General features: G+C 47.0%; 1 protein-coding gene across 1 annotated transcript in view; it reads right to left on the reverse strand.

Moving 5' to 3' along the window:
* Positions 1-22,594, reverse strand: part of Znf704 (zinc finger protein 704) — a 200,323-nt gene that overhangs the window by 36,840 nt on the left and 140,889 nt on the right. The window contains exons 3-4 of the mRNA XM_076563795.1: positions 10,728-10,831; positions 6,870-7,096 (exon numbers count right to left, since the gene is read on the reverse strand). Of these exons, the coding sequence (XP_076419910.1) occupies positions 6,870-7,096; positions 10,728-10,831 (331 nt within the window). The remainder of the gene's footprint in view (positions 1-6,869; positions 7,097-10,727; positions 10,832-22,594) is intronic.

Genomic DNA, 22,594 nt, shown 5'->3' on the forward strand with positions numbered 1-22,594 from the left:
CCTGGGCTATATGGAGTGCCTTCTATTGTCCTGATAAAATCTAGACAGATACCCAGGGCTCATGGGATGGTTGTCAGAGGTGGCTTTTGGTCCCAGGGGTGGGGACATGGCTTGATTCTGCAGTATGATATGACATGCTCAGGAATACACTGGATTAAAGCAACAATCCAGAAGTTACGTGAACACCACCATAGTGCTGTAGCCTTGGCAGTATCATATTGGCTTTTCTGATGCACTGGAGACTCCGAGGGATGCATTATTATTATATATGGTGATTGTGGGGCATATACAGTATGCAGGTATGTGTGTGTATACTTTGTCTGAATTTCTAAATTGTGGATCAGGTCTCTGAGCAAAGGAGAGCAGGTAAGTGTGCTGCACTGCACCCCCTTCTCAGCTTGTCTCAAGGGCTCCTTCAGGGTCAGCAGGGCCACTGAGAGCCTTATCCAGGGCCCAAGCTAAAGAAAGAGCTACCCTAAAGGGTTTCAGCTATATTCTTATCTGAGAAAGTAGCCTTATACATGTGAGTTTGTTTATGGACTCCCCTCCTTCATTTGTAAAATGAGCAGATTGAATGAAATTAGTAGGAACAAGATGTTAATTCAAAGTAATGAATGAATTCAAACTTGCCAAGCACCGTTTGTTGCTGAGGTGGTGATGAATGTATCAAAAGAATGTGGCTCAGTTGGTAGTGTTTGCCTAGCACGTGCAAAGCCTTGGGCTCGTCCCCAGAATGTATAATGAGCACATGGGCACACCCCTGGAATCCTACCACTTCAGTCAATCAGGTCATCCTTGGCTACATAATGAGTTCAAGGCTCGCTTGACCTTAGTGAGACTGTCTTAAAGACAACCAACAATCAAGGTCTCTGTATGTGTACGCGGAATGTATTCGTCTGTGCCTTCTTTCTCCACGGCATGACAACTTTGACATTAACTCACGTCCCTGGTAACTGGCAGCTTTTCCTCTTTTTCGGTAGTGTGGTGTTCTACTAGGAATATGCCATAACTTCCTTTCCCATGTGCCTGCTGGCAGACATTTGCATTGTTTCCGGTTTGGGGTGATAATGAATAAAGCTGCGATGAACATTTGCCTATAAGTCTTTTTGTGGACATGTGTTTTCTAATCTCTTAGGTAAATACATATGCAACAGTAGAGTTGCTGGGTCATATGGTTAGCATATATTTAACTTCGTGAGGAGCTGCCAAACTGTTTTCAAAGTAGTTATACCATGTTGCATTTCCACTGGCAACGAGAGCACATTCCTGTTGCCAGAACTTGGCACTTAGTGTGTACGCTGCATGTCTCCCTCCACGCTCCCTCAGTCCTACGAGAGCCAGCACTGGAGCAGCAGAAATGCACGCTGATGGTGGCCTGTCCAGGGTGGAGGTAACCGTGCTGCCTGAGGGTCACAGGAGTGTTGGCCTCACCAGTTAGAGTAGTGGTGACCTGGGGAAAGACTTTAGTCAAAGGCCACAGAATTGTACACCAAAGGTGAGCTCGTGTTAGTTTGTGAAATCTATACTCAATAAAGGTGGATTTAAGATATTTTCCCTAACAAGCAGGTTCCTTGTCATGTATTTTCTTAATCCATGGATTCTAGAAGTAAGTTTCATCCTTGGGGTCACTTGTTCACTCCTAGGTGAGGTTGAATGGTTCTTGCTTTAGATGATGACAGTAGATGATGTCTGAGGTCCTTGGGGCTCCAGCACCCTCAGTATAGACCACATGGCTGGCCAGTCCAGCATCCTGTTAGCCCAGATCTCTTATCTGCACTTGGTCCTCTCCCTGGCTAATCAGTTGGGCTAATCCTGGTGATCTGTGCCATTCCAGTGAACCACATACAGACGTCCAAACTGCACCCCCCACCCCCATTATTACGGGGACTTCGTTGCTCCTGGTACATAGATGAAGAAGGAATTCTGCAGAGAGATAGATGGGTAACACATGCATGTGTGAGGGCTTTATGGGTTTGTTTGCTTTGGGGGTGGGTATCACTTACAGTAAAGGGATCTGTTGGTCTTTTGTTCTGAAAGATAAGAAATGCAGAGTGTAACAAGTACTTTTAACTTGTGGCGTAAGACCGTACAGCTACCGGAGCTCCTGTGTTAGCACAGACCTTCTCCCCGCACCCAGGAAAAACTGTCCGTGGTCACCACACCCCCAAAACAAGTGAACGTGATGGAAATCAGAGTCTGTAAGTGTCTCTGAGGTGCTGCTGATGGTTCGGCATGTGGAGTCCTGAGTCAGGTTTCCTGATGTACTTCCAGTTTCTGCCAGGGCTACTCTCAGTTAATGCACTGCTCAGGGTTTCTCACATCAACCCCAAAGGTGCACTGGGTGACTGAGGGAGGGCCTCACAGTTACCCTGAGCCACTTGGCACTGGCTCTATCAATACAGGATCAGAGGGAGGCAAGTGCTCTCTTCTCTCCACACCCAGGGTTCTCAAGCTCCCCACTCACTCAAGGGTATCCAAGGGTGAACGCACAGCACGGCATTAGTGGCTACATTTATTGCTCTGCTCATCTTTTCACATAATCCGTACAACAGCCCCATCAACATGGTACCTTCAGAGGTGACACCCCAACTTCAGAATGCACAGACTCTAGATCTGGTGGAACCAGGAATCTGGCATTTTCCTTACTTGGAAGCACTTTGGGTTTTCCAGGAGGTCTTGTGGAACTGAGAGTTAATTCTTAGCCTTCTATAGAATTGGTTTTCTCATGGGCATACTACTGGAGTGCCCATACTTTGGGTCATTGCATCACCTTGTGGTCATGACAGGAACTACAACCTCTTCCAAGTCCCAATCACATTCTGCAGAAGTTGGAGGCTACCTGAAACCAGGGGGAAACGTCTGCTAGAATGCGCCCTCCCAAAGCTGGCCAGCTGACTTGGAGAGCCAGGCCAGCCTGGCGTCTCTCTCACATTTTCACTGCTCTGGCTGAGGAATGGATGCTCTGTGTAGGAAAAGGGTCTGAGTCCCCTCTGCTCTCAGTGTCCTTCTGCACCTTCAACGCTTTGCTGACACCTGGCCATGGAGTGTTGGTCCAGTGGTGGTTGACTATGCTGCCCCCCCCCACCCCCCGCCGCCGCCATTCTCCTCTGTGGGCTGCGAGGGATCAGTGGACTCTCCAGCTCACTTTGCCTCAAGAGCATCATCTTGATGATTTCTGCTAAGCTCACTGTACTTTTGCCATGATATAAGCAACACAACCTTGGACAATACACACATTTCAGTGAGCATCCTCTGCACAATGGGAATAAGGCTGTATCAGAGATCTGGGGTATGACGGAATGAAATGCTGCATTGTCTATGCAAGGCAACTCACACTTTGAACTTCTTTCCACAAGTGGATCCACGAGAGTTAGCAGTGAGCGCCTGCAGGAGGTCAGAAAGATCAGCTGGCGTCCATAATTACGAGCCATACCCACGTGCAGTGAAGGCTGCCTCTGCTGTGTTTGTAGCTCGTGCAAGGTCTGTTAAAACAGTCCCATGTTCCAGTACATGGGATCACGATTAACAACTTCACAACTGTCCTGTAAGAGGTGTGATATGCACACCAGCAGGTTTACAAGCAAGAAGGTGATGGCTTTCTTAGGTTCTCAGAAGAACAGTGCTAAGGCTGGAATGTGGCTCATCGGACTTTTGATCGTGGCACTTGGATTTACCAGTGCATCACATTTTATCTCTTTTTAACATGGATCAGGTGCTTCCAAACTTTCTGAATGATAAGCCATAGTAAGAAATACACTCTGCAGCATACACTCACATGTAAGTACACAGCTGGAATGAAAACCGGAGAGGACAATGCTGACCCTACATCCAGCATATGCTCTCCTGTCTTGCTAGTTAAAGAGTGATGCTCATCTCTCATTAGAGTGACTCACAGCCTACCAGTCAACCAAAACTCCCATACTGGAAGAATCTTGTCTAGAAATTTCTCAAACAACCCGCACTGGATATGGGACCATTGCAAAGACAGAGGGTTCAAATTATACTAAGAATCTAAAAGAACAGGTAGGAAAGTAAGATGAACTTAGGAAGCTCCATCAACAAGAACAGATGTGCTCAGGCCAAGTAATTATTTCTTCAGTTTGATAACTTGGACACGTGGTAGTCACTCCTCATCCCCAGTGATTATAGATGCTTGGACTTAGCAGGGAGATAGGTTTACTGAAGCCCAGAGGGGGACTCTTCATCCTTACTGTTTTCTGCTCATACACAGATGTGCTGTGGAATATTCCTTTCCCAGTGTCCCAGATGGCATTGCTGAGCTTGGTTATCAATGCACACATCTGGAGTTCCCATCTCCTCTATGGCAAATTCTGGGATGTCTGTGATGCCCAGGAGGTACGTTTCTTGGCGCCCACTCCCTGGATACATGTGCAAATGCTGATATCTATTTTAAGGTCACAATTTATTGATGACAGAAGAGCCCATTTTTGTTGAAGCCATTCAGTCCAGAAAGAAAGGGTAGGAGGGACTGTGACATAGAAGTGGCATTGCAGGAAGTCCAGTGACTTCTGGAGAGACCTTCTGAAAATGGTTTGAAATGTCACAGAACCGAACGACAGTGCGTGCATCCTGCAACAACATCTGAAGACAGCTTTCGTCTCTCAGAATCAGTCTAGCCTTTTCACACATCACCCCTGCCCACCCAGCTCTCAAGCTGTCCCCTGCTTCCAGGGTGCCCAGCATTTGGCCTGATGGTGCTCAATAAACACCAGTTCACCAAAGTAAACAAGGAGATGAATAGTAGCTGTCCTGGTTTCTTGCTATTTTTTACTACTCAAAGTAATTCTGAGTACAAAAGGCCAAGGCAGTCAAACATTAGTGACGATCAGTTCCCTCATCACTGGCAAGGCTGAGTCTGGAGGAAGAAAACACCAAGAAAGAATCAACACAGTTCTAACTGACCCCTTCATGGCTACCACCTAGCCTTCTGTGAAGGAAGCCTGTGCCCTTCAAAAAAGCATATTAATTTGCATGTGTATGGGTGCGTGCATGCCGAGGTGGAGGTCAGAGGACAACCTGGGTGTCAGTCCTTGCCTCTCATCATATTTGAGACCCCATCAGGGTCTCTTGTTTACTGCTGTCTACACCAGAGGAGCTGGCCTGTGAGGTTTTGGAGATTCTCTCGACTCCGTCTCCCATCTTGCTATCAGAGCACTGGGATTATGGGTGCACTGTACTGTGTCCATCTTCACATTAGTTCTGAAGATGTGAACTCTGGCTACCCACTTTGTGATGAGGCTTTCTCCTCTTCTCCTTTGGTGACTCAACTGTTTGCTAATTTTGCTGGTGTGTGTAGACTCTGTCTGAGCCAGACTGACACAGTCTAACCATAAGGGAAGAACATGACTTCTGGTTCTATAGCATATCATAAATGTGTCTATGATAGGTGTTCGTTAATGTATTTGAAAGCACTGGAGGGCCACTGTTCTATGAGATCTTGCCACAACACTGTCCACACTGATGAATCTGGACTGCTTGCTCAGATACCCTGGGAGTGGCAGGCCAAACAAGAGTTCAGCTCTAGACAGCTGTCAATCTTGTCTGCAGCTTTCCGTGGATCCAAGTGCTAGCGCTCCTTGGCTTATCAAGTGAGTCCCAGGGTCTCATGGAGTGCCCTTGCACAAACCGAACTCTACAGGACACTTCCCCCAGGGAAGCAGGATGCTGCACAAAGGCCCTCCTCTCTGGGTAACGATGGCCCTATTCCTTGGGGCATACCTGGACAGAACAGCTGTCCTACTCACCCTGCATGCTCTGAGTGATGCTGAGGGAGGCAGGGAGGGTGCTGGACCAATGCCACCTTTTTAATTTCTCTCCCCAAATGCATTCAGGGGAGGACAAGGTTGCAATGCATCCTCAAGGCCTCCGTTTATTTATGGGTCATCATTAAGAATGATGACACCCGCATACAATTTTAAAACCAGCATATAATGTCCGTATCACATCCTTGTCAAACGATGCTAAAATGTTCTCTACGTTTAGGAGCAGGGCTGCTGTTGCCTAGGAAATAAAAATGCTTCTATAAAGTGGAGGGCGGAGGGTCATCCAGAATGGCTCAGTGGGTAAAGGCACTTGCTCCCAAATCTGAGTGCAATCCTCAGAACCCACATGGCAGAAGGGGAGAACCAACTCCCTCAAGCTGTGGTGTAACCTCTACATGCACACTCAAACATACACACAACACAAGTAAATAAATGTTAAAAAAATCCAAACCCCGAAAATGATGACAATAAATCAAAGATTCCTGAAGAGAACGAAAAGACTATGGGTTTGGATGGTGGCTCTGGTGGACTCTGCGGCCAATTCATAAAAATATCCCAGAACCTCAATTTCCATAGAGCACTTCTATAAGGACCAAGTAGATGTATAGTCAGTCAAACTACCGAGCCCAATATTTAGCTCTTCACTACATTTTTGTTCTGTAAACATAATTTTCAGGATGGAAGCATACACATTTATGTGTCAACTTTTACATATCTAGTTGTGTAAAACTGAACAAAGCCTTTTGGGCTGATGGAAGCAGAAAAGAGAAAAAATACTGGCTATATTTTAAGAGCATTTAGCCACAGGAAGTCTCAGTCCAGTATTTCAGCTTCCAAACAAGGTAGAGCTGTTTGGCAATGTATACGCAGGACGGGACGTGCATCCGGATGGGGCATGCGCATGGGTACTCTAGCAGTTTTTGTCTTTAATCAGGGAAGCTGGCAATGTCAGAGACAACCAAGGCAGAACACGAGTGTGTGTGTGTGTGTGTGTGTGTGTGTGTGTGTGTGTGTGTGTGTATCTGCTCATTCTCTTGAGTGACTAAGCACCAGTCCCTCGGGTGCAGAGTACAGCGCACCACCCACCTTTCTCTTCCTGGGAATGGGCTCATCGAAGAGCAGGTTGCTGGCCTCCGCCTCGTCGATGCCGTCATCGGGTGGCGCGGGGCTTCGGAAGGGCTTGAAGCTGTCGGCCGACAGTGGTGGCGAAGGTGTGGACGGGTTGGACTGGTCACTGGGAGCGCTCCAGCTCCAATAGCCGCTGCTGCTGCTGCTGGACGGTGCACCCTCCTTCCAGGACCCGCTGAGGCCCTCTGTGAGCACAGGGACAGCAAGTGAGGGCCTCTGGGGAAGGGTCGGAGCTCTGTCCTCACCTCCATGTTGCAGGCAGTAACCACCCACAGTGGCTGTAAGTTCTCACCCACCCCAGTCACACGGTAGCTTCTAAGTAGTTGTTTGAGCCACAGCGCGGCGGGGCCGTGTGGGCTCTGATGTGTGTGTTCCTGCACAGCGCTCCTTCCTTGGGACTGGTGGAGATTAACCGAAAACAAGGAAGTAGTGGTTATTTCTTGTTCACCAGCTGTGGGGCCTCTGGGTTTGCTGGCTGCCGGGATTCTGAGTGTTAACACTGCCTGCGGTATCCTCCTACCTGGCCACCAAGCTGCCCCCTCCGGTTCCATTCTCTTTTTAAAAAAAAGGCATTACTCATGTGACTATGGTTCCTGGGATGTATGTCTAAGAAATCAGATTAAGACTTAAGACTCTGTCAATCAGAATCGATAATTTCTAGACTGGCATCTAAAACGACTTCCCACTGCTGATTAAAACAAATAGTGTCTTATATTCTGGCTGCTCTTATATCCTTTTAAACTTAGTTTTCAAACAGTGTATAAAATAATGGGTTTTATAATGGCATTCCCACACATCTGTGTCATTATACTTCATTCTAATTCTTCCCCTTCCCTCTGGCCCCCTCCTAGTAGTCTCCTCCTTCACACTTATTAGTGCCCCACTTCCGCGCTTGTACTGTGCGTTCCAATTCCCCCTACTTAATGGAGCTCATCTGCAGTTTCAAACACTGTTACGTCTGTCACTCAGAGTAAAGAGTGTCCCCGTTTGACCCTGGTATAGGAAGTTCATCTACCGGCTGTCTAACTAGTAAGTGACCCTGGGCGGCTGAGGCCAGGACCTGGTCCCCTAGTGGCCCTTGGTCCTCCAGAGCATGCAGGCCCTCTCCCATGAGCGTCTCTTATCGCTGTGGTTGGGCTGGGTTGCATCAGAATTTATTGGCGATACCTACTGACTGGACTGGTGCTCAATTTAACTGCAGGAAGTCCGACGCAGAGATTTCTTCCTGTTAGCATCAGAGGAGGGTGGCTTTTAATCAATGCAGATTTCCTTTCTCTTTCAGGACACCCAAACTTATTAGCATTTATATCAATTCTACTTTCTGAATAATTCCTCTTCCATATTTATGTGCATTGCGAATATATTAAAACCCTAATGGGTAGGGGAAGGGGGAGGAAATCCCAAAATGCTTCATTAAAAAATATTACTAATGTCTGTGTAATTACTAATGAAGCAAAGATGAAGAGTAGACTAGTATTCGTAGAGAAATCACTACCCTTACCTAGTTATAGATTTCCAGCAAATTCCTCAACTATACCAAACAAAGACTTTGGTAAAAGTCATCAAATTTTAAACTGAAGCGGCAGCTGCCCATTTCACGATGGTAAGACTAGCAGAATTAATTTTTTTTTTTAAGCATCACAAAGCCAGTGTAGACTTCCGCCCTTGCAGACTGAGGGTGAGGAACGGATGCTCAGGCACACAGCAAACTGCAGGGGCCTCTAACCGGAGCGCTGAATGCAGCACAGCATCCTTCAGCCGTGCCCCCTCACAGACTCCTACAGCAAAGTGAAGTTCACGCTGAGGGATGTGCTGTCACGGTCCGCAGGAGAACATGCCATCGTCACGGTGGGTTATGTCGCTTCCCGTCAGTGTCAGCAGGGTATCTGCTTACCAGTCTGTGAATACTTCCTTCACTCCTCAGCCAGGAAGACAAGCTAACGCAAGATGAATCTTTCAGAAACACTCATCGTGTTTCCTGGGCTGCATCATTGCCTCATCTTAAGCCAGCATTAGCCAAATAGGCAGACGGGCCCAGCTGGGCTCTTAGCTCTTTGCAAAGCTACCGCCTAGCAGAGAAATCCTTCTCAGTCACAGAAAAGGATCACAACAGGTTCCCCAAACTCACTGGTAGATACAGCATCATTCTAGAAAACAACTTTACTCCCTTAAAAACTAGTGACTTTATTATGATAAATTGCTTCCCTTACTTAGAAATTTGCTTCCTTTTGTAAACCAAATGATAGACTTCAAATTCAGTAGTTGAGTAGCTATTTTAAAATGATTTTATTGTATTTATTTATCTATTTATTTATTTTGAAGCAAGGTCTCTCTGCGTGGGCCAGGCTGGCCTCATTAATTCACAGAGATCCATCTGCTTTTGCCTCTTCAGTGCTGAGATTAAAGGCATTTGCCATCACACCTAGCTAAGTAGTGGTTTTTTAAACTATCAATGAACACTGACAAACTCTATTGCTGTGCTAACAGAAGTGTGTATTGAAGTATGAAAAGGTTTATTTTCATTCTAACCTTTAAATACAAAGGAACAGGAAAAAGTTCTCAATTAAAAAAAGAATCATATAGTAAAAATAGTGATTAATTTAAAAATATCCTTTTCCCTCTACAGATTCAAACTCATTCCTAGAATGTTTTGGGGGTGCCCCAGTTTGACCTCCAGCAATGCTGCCTAGCGAGAAAGGCAAATCTGGGTATCCATTTGCCAAGAGGCTCCCAAAAGGCCAAGGCACCAAATAAGAATGATCACGTCATCTCAAAGCTCGTGCTTATGCAGTATACATAAGTTCATCTATGTATATGTCTATATTTAAAAACACATGCGTACACACATGCAAACATGTATGCAGCCTGGTATTCTAATCCTAATTTTCAGCCACCTGGGTGGATCACTTTAGCAGCTCTCTCTCAGTCTCAGAAGAAAGACTTCTGGCCAGGCATACATGATCTGTCACAATAAAGCTCCTGTTCTCCTCTGTCCATCTCCATCTCCCACTGTCTGTTTCCCCAAGTCATCATGAAGATTAGGTGAAGCGATATCACACCCACGAGTAGGAAGGCAGATCTGGAATCAGGAAGACAGGAACTAGAAATGTAGGGCTACCATTTGAAAGCCAATTAGTCCGCATGTGCCTTGGTTTACCTATCTGTAAAATGGTGATAATAGCATCTCGTACACTTGCTGGTAGAAATACCCTGAGATAAAGTAAGTAGAATACTCAACAGGTAGTTAAGTCACTGCTCAATTAATATGCTAGCTGTTAATGAGGCCATGACTGACAGAGTTTTTCTTCCTAAAAGGGACTCTCTCTGAATACAGGCACTATTTATATTCTACGGATACATTCAAATCACCTGGGTGGTATCTGATATACACTGAATTCATGAGTAGACGAAATCCTTCTCTTGGTTATGAAGTGTGATAATGCTTTTACAAACTGCTGGATCTTCAGTGAGTTCCCTGATCCAACTACCTCTCAATGAGAAAGAAACTATGCTGGGAAAACAAGTTCATTAGACTGGTCTCCATTAGCCTAGGGAAAGGGATGTCCGTACCGCACAGATGTGTCCTGGGAAGGCAGCAAGCACGTCTCAGAGCTCAGTAGATGTGAGCTGCCTAGGTGAGGACGTGAGTGCTGGGGTCTTCGGAGGAGCAGGCCGATGGCCCAGGGTCTCTATTTCCCCACATTTCCCCTGATTCAAAACAGCTTTTCATTCGGGAGGAAGGCGATCCCTCGGCAGAGGCCTTGCTCTGGGTGCTAACGGGCACTTTCCCAAAGACCATACCCTCGGTTGGCTTACCGTTAGGTCGCACAGGAGGGCTTCGGACCAAAGGGCTGGTTGACAAGCTGGTTAGCACCATTGCTGCAGTCACCTTGTCCATGTCCAGTTCCTCTGACGACTTCCTGTAAAACAGGAAGAAGTGCTGTCTGTCTGTGCTCACTCTACCCATGGCCAAGCAAGGCACTGCAGGCTGCCACATTGACTTTCTGACGTATCCTTAGGAAAAACCCAATGTTCTGCTAGTTGATGCATACATAAGAGGCCAAGTGACCCAATCTAAGCCATACACACCAGGAAGAAAGGGGTGCCTTCTTCATGGCATCCAGCAACTATCTGGGTGTGCTGGCGAGCCAGGCAGCCACTCTGTAGGCACCAGCGATGCAGAATGAAGGACAGACAAACCACCACCCGGAACAGAGAATTTCTGAGAGTGGCAAGTGCGATGCAGGGTTAGCCGTGGACACAGCAGTGCCTAGATGTCTCTGAGGAGGGACTTCTGAGGAGATGTGACGTTGAGGAGGACTTAGTTCTGGGAGTAGAGAGAAGTGTATCTCTACAGCAATGGCGGCCTGAGGTACCCTAGATGAGTTCTCCAAAGAGACAGGAGGGGGCAGAGCTGTTTCCCCTGGGTCTTGTGCCAACGGCATGTTTCACCTTTACTCCACGTGGGTCTGAGCGTCACTGGACACTTTCCACAGGCCCACGCAATACGGTTAGTACTTGCCAAACCACGGCTGAGCTGGCATCATGCGGAACAGAGGGCAGGAAGGCAGAACAGAAAAGGGAGGGTGTGAGATCGTTGACGGGGGTGTGGATGAAAGAGACTGGTGGCTGGGGCCAGGGGCTGGGGAGACAGGAGAACGGTGGTGTCTGGATGGCTCCAGGAACAACCTGGGCATTCCCAACAGCCTCCACTGACATAAGAACAACCAGATGAGAAAAGCAGTCAGGGTGTTTAAATTCGAGGGTCCCTCCCGCCTTGTCTCTATGTGTGTGCAGGTGTGCGAGTGCTTGGGTGTGAGCGTGTGTGTGTGTGTGTGTGTGTGTGTGTGTGTGTATGGGTGCGTGGGGGGGGGGGCTGTGTGCATGCATGTGGAGGCTCCAGGTTGAGTCTGGGAGTCTTCCTGAATTGCTCTTCTACCTTACTCACTGAGGCGCTCATGCTGGCCAGCTCACTCTCGGGATTTCCCATCCACACCTTCTGAGGCTGGAGTCACAGGTGAGCGCCTGCCATTTAGTTGGGTTCCTGGGGATCTGAACTGTGGGCTTTCACCACTGAGCAATCTCCTCGGCCCTCAACCTTTGTTTTTCATTTCACTCCCCACATCCTACCCAAGGAAGACGACGGCATGGGAACAGCTGTGGTAATCACCGAGGGAGACAAGGTTGCTCTTCTCTCATCCTGGCCAGTTAAACACGAACCTGTGAGCAGCCGTCATGGCGGCTGGAGTCAGCTCGTGTGAGCTTACTGCCTCGGAGAAGTCACAACCGAGAGGCAGAAATGTATGTAGTACATTGACACAAAGTAAATGATACCACCTCCCGGGAGATGAACATTTTCCAATTAGGGAGCAGCCGAAGCAGCACAACAGACGATTAATAAGCCATATCTGCAGATGGATTGTCACTTTGACAAATGTGGCTTTCCTTCACAGGTGTGCTGGAGGATTTGTGAAAGCCGTGAACTCTAGACCTCAAAACTTCACAGCACGGCTTTACAACTGAGTGGAAAAGAAATCCTCCCACTGGAGAATAGCCAAACACTTCTTTACTTGTGTGTGTGTGTGTGTGTGTGTGTGTGTGTGTGTGTGTGTGTCGGGGGGGGGGTGCTGCCTGAGACATTGAGATCATCGGCTGGATGGCATTTAGAATCACCATGGCAACAAACCTCCAGCCCGTCCGCGGGGAACTTACTCCATAGGTGACCTGAGAGAGAAGACCTACTGGAACGTGGGCTGCGCGCAGCAGTCTATGGCTTGGAGGCTGGACTTAATCAAAAGGAGAACGCTAGCTGAGCATAGCCATTCAACATTCTCTGCGTCTGACTCCAGAGAGCAGCTGCCTCGGGTCCCTGCCCTTGGCTTCCCTGGAGTGAGCTCACAAACTCTGAGCCCACACAAACCCTCCCTTAGGTTGCTTCTGTCTGCTACTTTGCCATAGCAACAAGACAGGCAGCTAATACATTGCTCCATTAATTTCACCATGAAGTTACCAAAAACTAGCTTGACTTTCTGATACCCAACATGGTACTAAGTTATTCCAAGTTTATTGTTTCAATCCAAGGTGCCAGAGGATGGAAACCTTTGACGTTTTCCGGTATAATTCTCAAAATCCCTTAGGTGCTTACTCCCCAAACTGTCCCATCAAAAGGTAAATTATTTGTTTCAGTGACTGGCAAATAAAAATGCTCGGATAAGCAAGCAGGAGCAGGGACAATGAAATGGCCTCCATGGAAGAGTGCAAGACAATGGCACACCCTCGGAAGCAGAAATCCCTGCGTACACACTCAGCCGCCACGCAAGCTTTACAGTCATCCCAGGGTACAGGGTACAGGACCCGCACACCCTGGGAAAGGCGATGCTGGCCTCCTGCAGAAATGGATTCCCTTGATGCAGCACCGAGAGGAGAGCCTAGTGCGCCTCATGCTCCCCTGGGTGTTTGGCTGGCTCAGTTTCCCCAAGTGACACCAGTGTGGGTGTGGGCACAGCTGGATAGGCGTTTGCATCCCCTGTTCCCAGACTGAATTGCAACCTCTTTCTGTGATGGCCAACCTTCACTGTCGATTTGATTGGATATCAAGTCCCCTAAGAAACAGTTCTGCGAGCATCTGCAAGACTGTTTCCATTAATGCACCCTGAGTGCAGGGAACACCATCCCAGACTGGGGGCCTAGACTATACAAAGGAGAAAGGGACCTGGGTGCCCACATTCATCGCTTCCGATGGTCAACACAACATGACCAGCACACACCACTTTCCACAATGATGGATGGGACCCTCGAAAGGATACAGTCTGAGGTCTGGGTTGGGTTCCGTTTCTCTGCCAGTTACAGAATGAAAAGGTAGGAAAAATCTGAAGCACAGCAGGTAGCGACAGATAAACCTCATACAACCGTCGTCAGAATTAGCGGTTAAGAAAGGCATTTCTCGGGCGTGAGGAAACCCGTGCGTGTGTTCAGCATACACACAGAGAAGAGGACCCTCTGCTTCACAGAGGGGAGGACTCTGGAGGCCAAAACAATCCAGTCTCTTCTCCAGGCCTGGGGTCTTAAAGCCTCTGAAGACACGTCCTCCTCTACTTTAGGGCTCCAGGTACTGACTGGTACTCTGCTGTTGTGTGACATGTCTTGATCAGGCCTTGAACTTGTTGGGTCAGTCCATCAGCAGGAGACTGGTGGTGGCAGATAAAAGCTGCCAGGCTTCTGTCTTGGGTCAGGAGGCTGAGGAAGAAGCTGGCCATCTTGGAACTCTGCTGCCTTTATACCTAGCCATGGCCCCTCTCCCTGTCTGCCTACCAGGTCTGTAGCTCCTGGTCTCTCAAAACTGTGAGACAAAATGAACTCTTGAGTGGCTCCTGTCAGGTAGCTGATGACAGCGACAAGAAAATACGCAGCTAATACACTGCTATTAACAAGAGTTCTAAAACCAGGCTAAGAAGAGCTGGTACCCAGTACATGGGAATGAGAAGGTGCCACAACTTTCCCCTAATTTCTAGCAGGACTTTGTTAGACATCCTTCTACATCCATCTGGGTTTCAAAGACCCTTTCCCCCAAGTTCTCCTTATATCATTTTTAAAGTTTTGTTTTAACACCTAAGGCAAACCTTTTGTTCGGGAGGTCTAGCTAATAATTCAAAAACTGCTTTAACGGCTCTGATGGAAGGCCATGGAGATATCAGGCTAGCTCTGGGTTGGAAGCTTCTTCCATGCTGGCTTGGAAGGTGTTAGGGAGGCTGCCGGGGAGAACTGTGAACAATCTCACCCATCTTCAGACACGACATGCTACACGACCGACCGGCCAGGCAGGATGTACCCATGAATACAGTACTGGCGACCAACCACTTTCTGTTGGAACTGGGATGCTCTCCACAGGAAGGAACTGACACCTGGTATGGTAAACCTGGCTGAAAGCCCGCGGCTGGGGAGGTCAGAGGCATCAGCGGGGCAAGCGGCCGCTGCTGCTTCTGAGTGACTGTGCTGACGTCCACAGATGCATGCTCCCACCAGCTTTACTCAGAACAGCCTCTTTCTGGGGTGGACAGCAGCAACTGCAAGGCTGACCAGCGCAGGGGCTGAAATGAGCGACTGCTGAATGCTCATTCAGAAATGGGACATCTCTATCACTCCCTTCACGGTTCAGAGAACACTGTGGAAAGAGAGGACAAGAATGGAAGAGCCGGAGGATGGGCGAGATGTGGTAGAATACTGAAACCAAAAGCAGCTGTGAGCATCTCCATGAGCCCTGCTGAAAAGATGGGAAGGGGTGGGGCTCACGAGGCCCACGCCTTCCCAAGGATCTGCTGGTAGCTGATGGCTGCTGGAGGGAGCAGAGACTTTCTTCCCAGTGTTAAATCCCTGGTAAGGCACATGGTCCTGTAAATAACCTCTCACTCATGCCCCTGAAACATGCCCCAGTGATTGGCTCGCCTAAATAAACACAGGGGTCAAATTTAAATTTAGAAAAGGACAAAAAAAAAAAAAAAAAAGACATTAAAGTAGAAGTGGAAGTTACTGGGAAGAAAGGGTCAAGGAGGTGGAGATAGAGAAGATATTGCAGTATAAACACGATCAAAATACATTATATACATGTCAGAAAATATCACAATGTAACCATTATTCCGTATAACTAATAAACGCTAATCAGACATTGTTGTGGGAAATGCTTTTGTACACTGGTTTAATAAAATGCTGATTGACCAGTAGCCAAGCAGGAAGTATAGGCAGGATAAGCAGACAAAGAGAATTCTGGGAAGAGGAAGGCTGAGTCAGCAGATGCCAGCCTGCCATCCAGGGACCAGCATGTAATGGCACACAGGTAAAGCCATGGAACATGTGGCAATATAGAAATTAAGAGAAACAGGCTCAATTTACATGTAAGAGCTAGTCAGTGGTAGGCCTGAGCTAATGGCCGAGCGGTTTTAATTAATATAAGCTTCTGAGTGATTATTTTATAAGCAGTTGCAGGGTCGGTGGGGCTGGGCAGGACCGGAGAAAACTTCATCTATAAAATATTAATAAACAAGACCCAAAAGCTGGTCTATGTGGATTTTAAAATGAGAAATAATAGCAAACACATCACTATAAACTGTGTGTTTATTTTATATGGCCAAACTACCGATATATTTCAAGGTAATTACTGAATGTCATAAAACAGATTCCCAATGAAGAAGAAAAAGAAGAATACAAATTAGTGTAAGCACATATCTTTAATGGCTGTCTGGTGTCTGCATTTTTTGAGACAGGGTCTCACTATGTTTTCCTTGTCGACTTGAAACTCACTGTGTAAACAGACTGGCCTCGGACACTGCAGCAAACCTCCTGCCTCTGCCTCCAGAGCGTAGGGACCAGGGAACTGCAGCTGACCAGAGTGCTCATTTATCTGGAGTAGCTTTAGGTTTTCCATTAGCACTGGAGGTCACCGCCACCAACATCAAAGGAATACGTGGTGCGCCACCACTTAACCAAGATCTCTTAAGAAGAATTTGGATCAAGTTATCAGATGCTATAGCCTTGTGCGGAGTGGTGTTTTTGTTTTTATCTTTGTTAATTTCTTTTGGTACAGTAGTATCTAATTACTGATTAATTAGTGCTGCAGATTCAAATCCTTATAATTAACACTAAGAGATGATACATGAAGTCGAATCTGCTGCACTTGGAGAAAACTGCTGTAAAGCCTTCTGGTGGATTTAGAGTAGTTGGGAGGGGCCACTGGGGGCCATAATGGATATCCTCTCTTAATGTGAAATTGAACTGAATTTACTATTGAAAACCACACCAATCCCACATTTACTAAAGACAGAGACCTAACTAAGAATTAACCGATCTTCCACACTTTTTTATGAAACAGTAATACTGAGACTAATGGTGAAAGGGATAGGAATCTTCATTGCCATTTTATATACCATCCAGACCTCGTGATGAGCTGGCTTCCACTGGTGAACAGGACTTCGTGAAGGCAAATCCCAGCTGAGAAAGGACAGCAGGGAAGCCCTGGCGTGCCCAGGAGTCTCATGTTGAGGAGGTGTTGGGAAACAGGAGGGGCAGAGCTTGGGTCAGTACATGTGGCTGGGCATGCTGAGCTGTGTGGTAAGCCAAGAGAAGCCAGGGGACATACAAGAATATGAGGGAGGGGAAAAGAGAGGAGGAGACCAATCTTTAGAAAGAGGCAAGAAAGAAAACACCCGGAAAGGAAAGGATCTTAAGAGAGCATGCTAAGTTGAGTGAGGTTTCCACGCAGAGGTTCTGTGGATTTCCCTGGATTCCAGTAGCGCCAGACTCTGGACCTCTGCAGAATAGGCAGCAAAGGCAACAGGAACGAGGAAGCGCAGAGCATAGCTCTGCGTCAAGTTAACCGATGGCTTCGAGTCAGTCTGTCTTACTACCCGCACGGCCCGGGGTGGGTTCCTTAAGCTCAGTCTCTCCGTTTCTTCATCTAGACTAGGAGTATAAATCAGCCTTCTGAGGGGATTAAACAAGAAAATGCCCAAGAGCACCAGGACGAGCCTCCGAATCCCTGCCCAAGTTCACCAGCTGGTCCTGACATTCAAATCCATGAAAACACCCAGGACGTGTCCCCAGGAAAGGGGATAGGGGCAGACTTCTCTCGCTCCTTACTCAAACTCAGCAACAGTAGCTGTTTTCTGCCTCCTCTGTCCTTCCCTTTCTCTCTCTGTGTGTGTGTGTGTGTGCCTGTGCTCATGCACCAGGTTTTTCATGAATGACAAAACCGCTCCAAGCTCCTCTGCAAGAGGCTTGTAGAGGTGCAGCCTTGGGCTTCTCACTAGGACCCCAAGTTGGTGGTGTCACCACCTCGACACATCATGAGTCTCCACACATAGCCAACATGTTGCAAGCCCAGGCAGATTTTGTGCTGAAAGAGTCTATGCTATCCGTATTCCAAGACTGTGTGCTAGAAGCTGCACCAGATTAGAGAAGCACTGTCTCCAGGGAAAGCAATAGCCTGCCCTCTGAGCTCCAGGCCAGTGGAGAACCAGACCTTCATCTCTTGCTCCCTCTCTCCTTTCCCTCCTGTTCTAGCAAGAGCTACACACCAGAAGGAAGGTCATGTGAGGACCTGCCTAGATGAATGGGAAGAAGGATGCTGAGGTTGAAACCAGCCTGGGTGCTACCAGCCTCGGGAAGGATGGGTGGTGGGTGAGGGCGAGCTGCTATGGAGAGGACAGACTGATCCTAGTGTGCTGTGCAGCCTGGAATGGCTTCCACCTTCTGTGAGGGTTTTCTCCCCTACCTGCAAAGCTCTAGGAGGCACTAATGGTTCAAAATGGGGTGCAGTAGGTACAGGCTGAGAAAGGTTCATGAGTGATCAGGTTTGTCTTTCAGAAAGCTCCCTCTGGCTGCCCGTGGAAAATGACTTCCTGGAGTTTAACAAAAGGTCTGTGGCAACAGGCTGCTGGATGATGTCATCTGTGATATGAGGAGGAGATCAGGGAAGTGTGGACAATCTCAATGAACACAGGCCTCAGGTCCCAGGTTCTCACTCACAGCTGGGCACAGCAGGTGCTGCCCTGAGCAGTCAACCGTGGCAGCGCATATACGCTCAGCCACCTGTTTCTGCCTTTCCTTCTTTGAAGCTGCATCCTGTCTTGGATCTCTTTGCTTGGAGGATGTCAACCAACACTGTCTCTCCTGACCATCTCCATCAGTCACAGGGAGATATTACACCCCAGGGCATCATGAACGCCGTTTATCTACAATTACAGTGCTGTAGTAAGAACTGGAAATAAAGATGAATAATACCTTTCTTAAATTAGTACAAATCTAGTTACCTGGCAACTACTAAAATCTGCTGTCTAGACTGAAATCAGTCACTTCTTCTGCTTTCAGTGTTGGGCTCAAATCCAGGGCCCTGCACACATGAGCGGAAAGTTCAGCTGCTTCAGAGTCTCAGGGCTGTCCAGAAACAAGCTAGAAATGAAATCTCTTCTCTTGAAGATATTGCAGCACCCATGCTCAGTTTTGGAATCCAGGAAGGTTTTACTAAGGGTTTGGGGAATGAGATTTCATAACTATTCATGTGATGAGGAACAAAAACTTCTTTTTCTATAGAAATCCTGAAAAAAAGAAGTAATAGGTGTTGTAGTGGTTTGAATAAGAATGGCCCCCATAGGCTCATATATTTGAATGCTCAGTCATCAGGGAGTGGTACTTCTTGAGAAGGATGAGGAGGCGTGGCCTTGTTGGAGGAAGTGTGTCACTGGGGGTGGGGCTTTGAGGTTTATAAGCCCAAGCCAGGCCCAGTGTTGCTCTCTCTTCCTGCTGCCTGTGGATCCAGATGTAAAGCCCTCAGCTACTTCTCTAGCACCACATCTGTCTGCATGCCACATCCCGTCATGATGATAATGGACTAAACCTCTAGACCTAGCAAGCACCAATTAAATGTTTTCGTTTGTAAGAGTTACCATGTCGTGATGTCTCCTCACAGCAACAGAACAGCGACTAAGACAGATGCTAACACCTCTAATTTAGAACCCATCTACTCTGTTTTGTTTTCTGACACAGGGTCTCTCACCTGGCCGGGAAGTTCTCACTAGGCTAGGCTGGCTGGGCAGTGAGCCTCAGAGACCTGCCTTTCCCTGCCTCCCCAGCACTAGGGTTACAAGTGCTTGCCACCAGGCCTGGCTTTCTACATGGATGCTGGGGAATCGCATCCCATGCTTGCATGGCAAGCACTGTGCCAACCGAGTCATCTCCCCAGCCATGCGGTTAGCTGCTGAATCCTTTAAGATTACAGGAAAACTCAGAGAAGCATTTTGTGGTCTCGATCAAACAACAGAAAAATTAAACAGATTCCCAACAGGGCAACATCAACTAAGACTTCTGAAGCTACCTGTGTTGAAGATCAACTTTAAAACGTTTCTAATCTATGATGAACTGATACTTTTATTAAATACATGAAAACAATGGTCCTTGGAAATCACTACAAATTTCTAAACCAGTGGAAGATGGCAGGGTCCAAGATGTGGTGGTTGGAGCTGAATACAGAGGAGCAAAGGATGCTGCAACACCAACGGCAGGCTGTGTATCCAGTAGCCTCTGGATTCATCCAAGTGTTAACAGGATTGAGGAGAGAACACTGTGGAGAAGCACCTCCATCCTCCCTCAGAGGCTCCTTTACTTTCTAGGTCTGAAGCTTTTGAGTGCAACTCACATGGTCTTCCATGAGTCACAGGCAGTCTTAAACGGTGTTCCCTGTGAACATGTGATCACAACCTGGGGCTGCTGTTCTGGGATATTTGATTGTACTGTGAAAACTGAGACTGTGTTAATAAAATCAACCTTGGATCAAAGAGCGGAGCCAGCAACGAGTTGACAGGAATTACCTTACAGAGAAGTCAGGAAGATGGACAGAGAAATGCACAGGACGAGTGGAGAGGGACTTAGAGGTCTGCAGTCTTTTTGGTTTGGAACGGCTGGAGAGATGCTCTCTTGCTGGGTCTCTGGCCAAAAGGAAGGTCAGCTGGTTGCTTCTTGATCTCTCTTAGCTAGCAGGTTTTCACCCCAACATCTGATTCCCACGTTTTTATTGGTAAATAGAATGACAGAGACTTAGTTAAAAACTACATTTGGTGGCAGCTGCAGAGCCAGTGCTGGAGGGACCGGAAATCCCACCCTGCAGTGGGGTGGTGGCTGCGGGCTGAATTTCTTTTGATAGTGTGTACTTTGTGGGTCTCTGTGTATATGTGTCTATGTGGTTAGTGTCATGTGTTTTATAGTGCTTGCATCCGAGTCATAGCCATGTGTGTCTGGGTCCTGTGTGTACTTGTGCATGTGTCTGTGTGAGTTGACATCCTGGGTAGATCTGTGTTGAGTATCTGTGTGCGTATATACGTTTGGATCCTGTGTGTACATGAGGCTGTGCTTCTATCTCTGCTATACTGGAACATGACTGTCCCTGGCTCTATCTCCTTCTGGGAGCAGCCAGCATTTCCCCTCCTAGCTCTTTGAGATGAAGTCCTCGCTGCTTTCTCTCCATCCCGATGAGGATGTACCTGCTATCCTCCAAAGTCCACGCAAAGGAACTCTCGGCTGGGCTGCCTCTGGCCAGGCTGCTGTCTGTCTGGGCTGTCAGCCAGCTGTCCCACAGTACTGCCTTGTCAGCAGGGCCTGCCAATCATTCAGGGACAGCAGGGTCCACTCTAATGCGAAGGCAGAGCTCTGTATCATTCAGGAAATCTGAAGTTAGCAGTCTACTCAATAATGTCCCAGTTACCCTTGAGGAGAAAACTGTCATCAAAACTGCATCTCTCACTCATGTTCATGATGGGTCATCCCTGATGTACTGTGGGGCTCATTATGTCACTGCCTGGAGGCCTCAAATCCATTCATGCCCCACTAATGTAAACAGCTGCTAGCCACAGTTTATGGTGATGATTATTTTATGCAGGAAGTTGGAGAAAACAAGTCCAATGAAAGACCTGTCAACGTAAAAACTGTGGATAAAGTCACTGTCCCCAAGACAAAAATAAGCAAGAAACAACCACAAAGCCCAACTAAATTTAAAAAGACAGTATTTATTATTTCTGCTGCCTCTCCTACCTGTAACTGTGGCTACTATACAAGCAACAAACTGGCCATGGCTCCCTGCCATTTCTCTTTCTATCTGTTTGAAGAGTGGAGTCCAATCATCTTTTCTGACCTCGATAAACGTCCTAGGAGCATGAACAGGGCTCCCACTCCATCTAAAAGGCAATTCTGCAGCCATGGCTGCTCAGGTGTCAAGAAAGGACTGGGAATATATACCCTGCAGAGTGATCACTTGAGCTGGACAGAAAATGGCAGGCTCCACTCCTTCACATGCCCTGGGATGGGAAGTTGATGATGCTACAAGTCCATGGTGTCTATACATGATGCTATAAAGTGGGTGGGTCGGCAAGTGATGTGCCAGAATCAATCCCTCCTAAAGCACTTAATTTTCATGTCTGGCTTTAAAAAGGAAATAATACAATCTTTTAAAAATGTCTGTGTCTTCTTTGCAGCCATAGACAGTATTTAATGTATATCAAGGATGCTAAACTTTTATACACACTACTTTAAATTACCAGTATGTGTGGATGTCACTGCCACATCCTATTAAGAGACAGACTTGGGAACTCTTTTTTTTTTTTTTAAAGGAAACTTGGCCAGTTGGTCCAAGCCGTGACCCAATGGGATCTTCAGACACCACACTGATGCTCCTTCATGACCATCTCCTTGGCTTTGTTTCTGTCTTTTTTGCTTATCCTGAGACAGGATCTTACTATGTAGACCAGGCTGTTATGAACTCAGGTCTTCTTGCTTCTGCTTCCTGAGTATTAGAATTAAAGGTGCATGTCATCACACCTTGCCCATGACTTCGTTCTCAACTGGAGGTATACACATAATTTCCTGTGATTGAAATAGTCATATGAACTAAAATGCAATTCATTTTAGATTATATATTTAATTTTTGTACTCAATTTAAAATTATATTATAATGAAATGAATTTATTATTTACATATAGATGGCTTTGTCTACATTAGTGAGAACATAGTATATAAAGGTTGAAGTCAATCTTCTTCTGTGCTCAAACTACATTCCTAGAAGTTGTTAGGTGAAATGTCAGGAGTCCACAGTGTTAGTATAAATCATAAGTAAAATACAACTGCCTCTATTTCTCAGTATAACTTGG

This window comes from Peromyscus maniculatus, chromosome 2 (assembly GCF_049852395.1).
Source record: "Peromyscus maniculatus bairdii isolate BWxNUB_F1_BW_parent chromosome 2, HU_Pman_BW_mat_3.1, whole genome shotgun sequence".
NCBI classification, from domain to species: domain Eukaryota; kingdom Metazoa; phylum Chordata; class Mammalia; order Rodentia; family Cricetidae; genus Peromyscus; species Peromyscus maniculatus.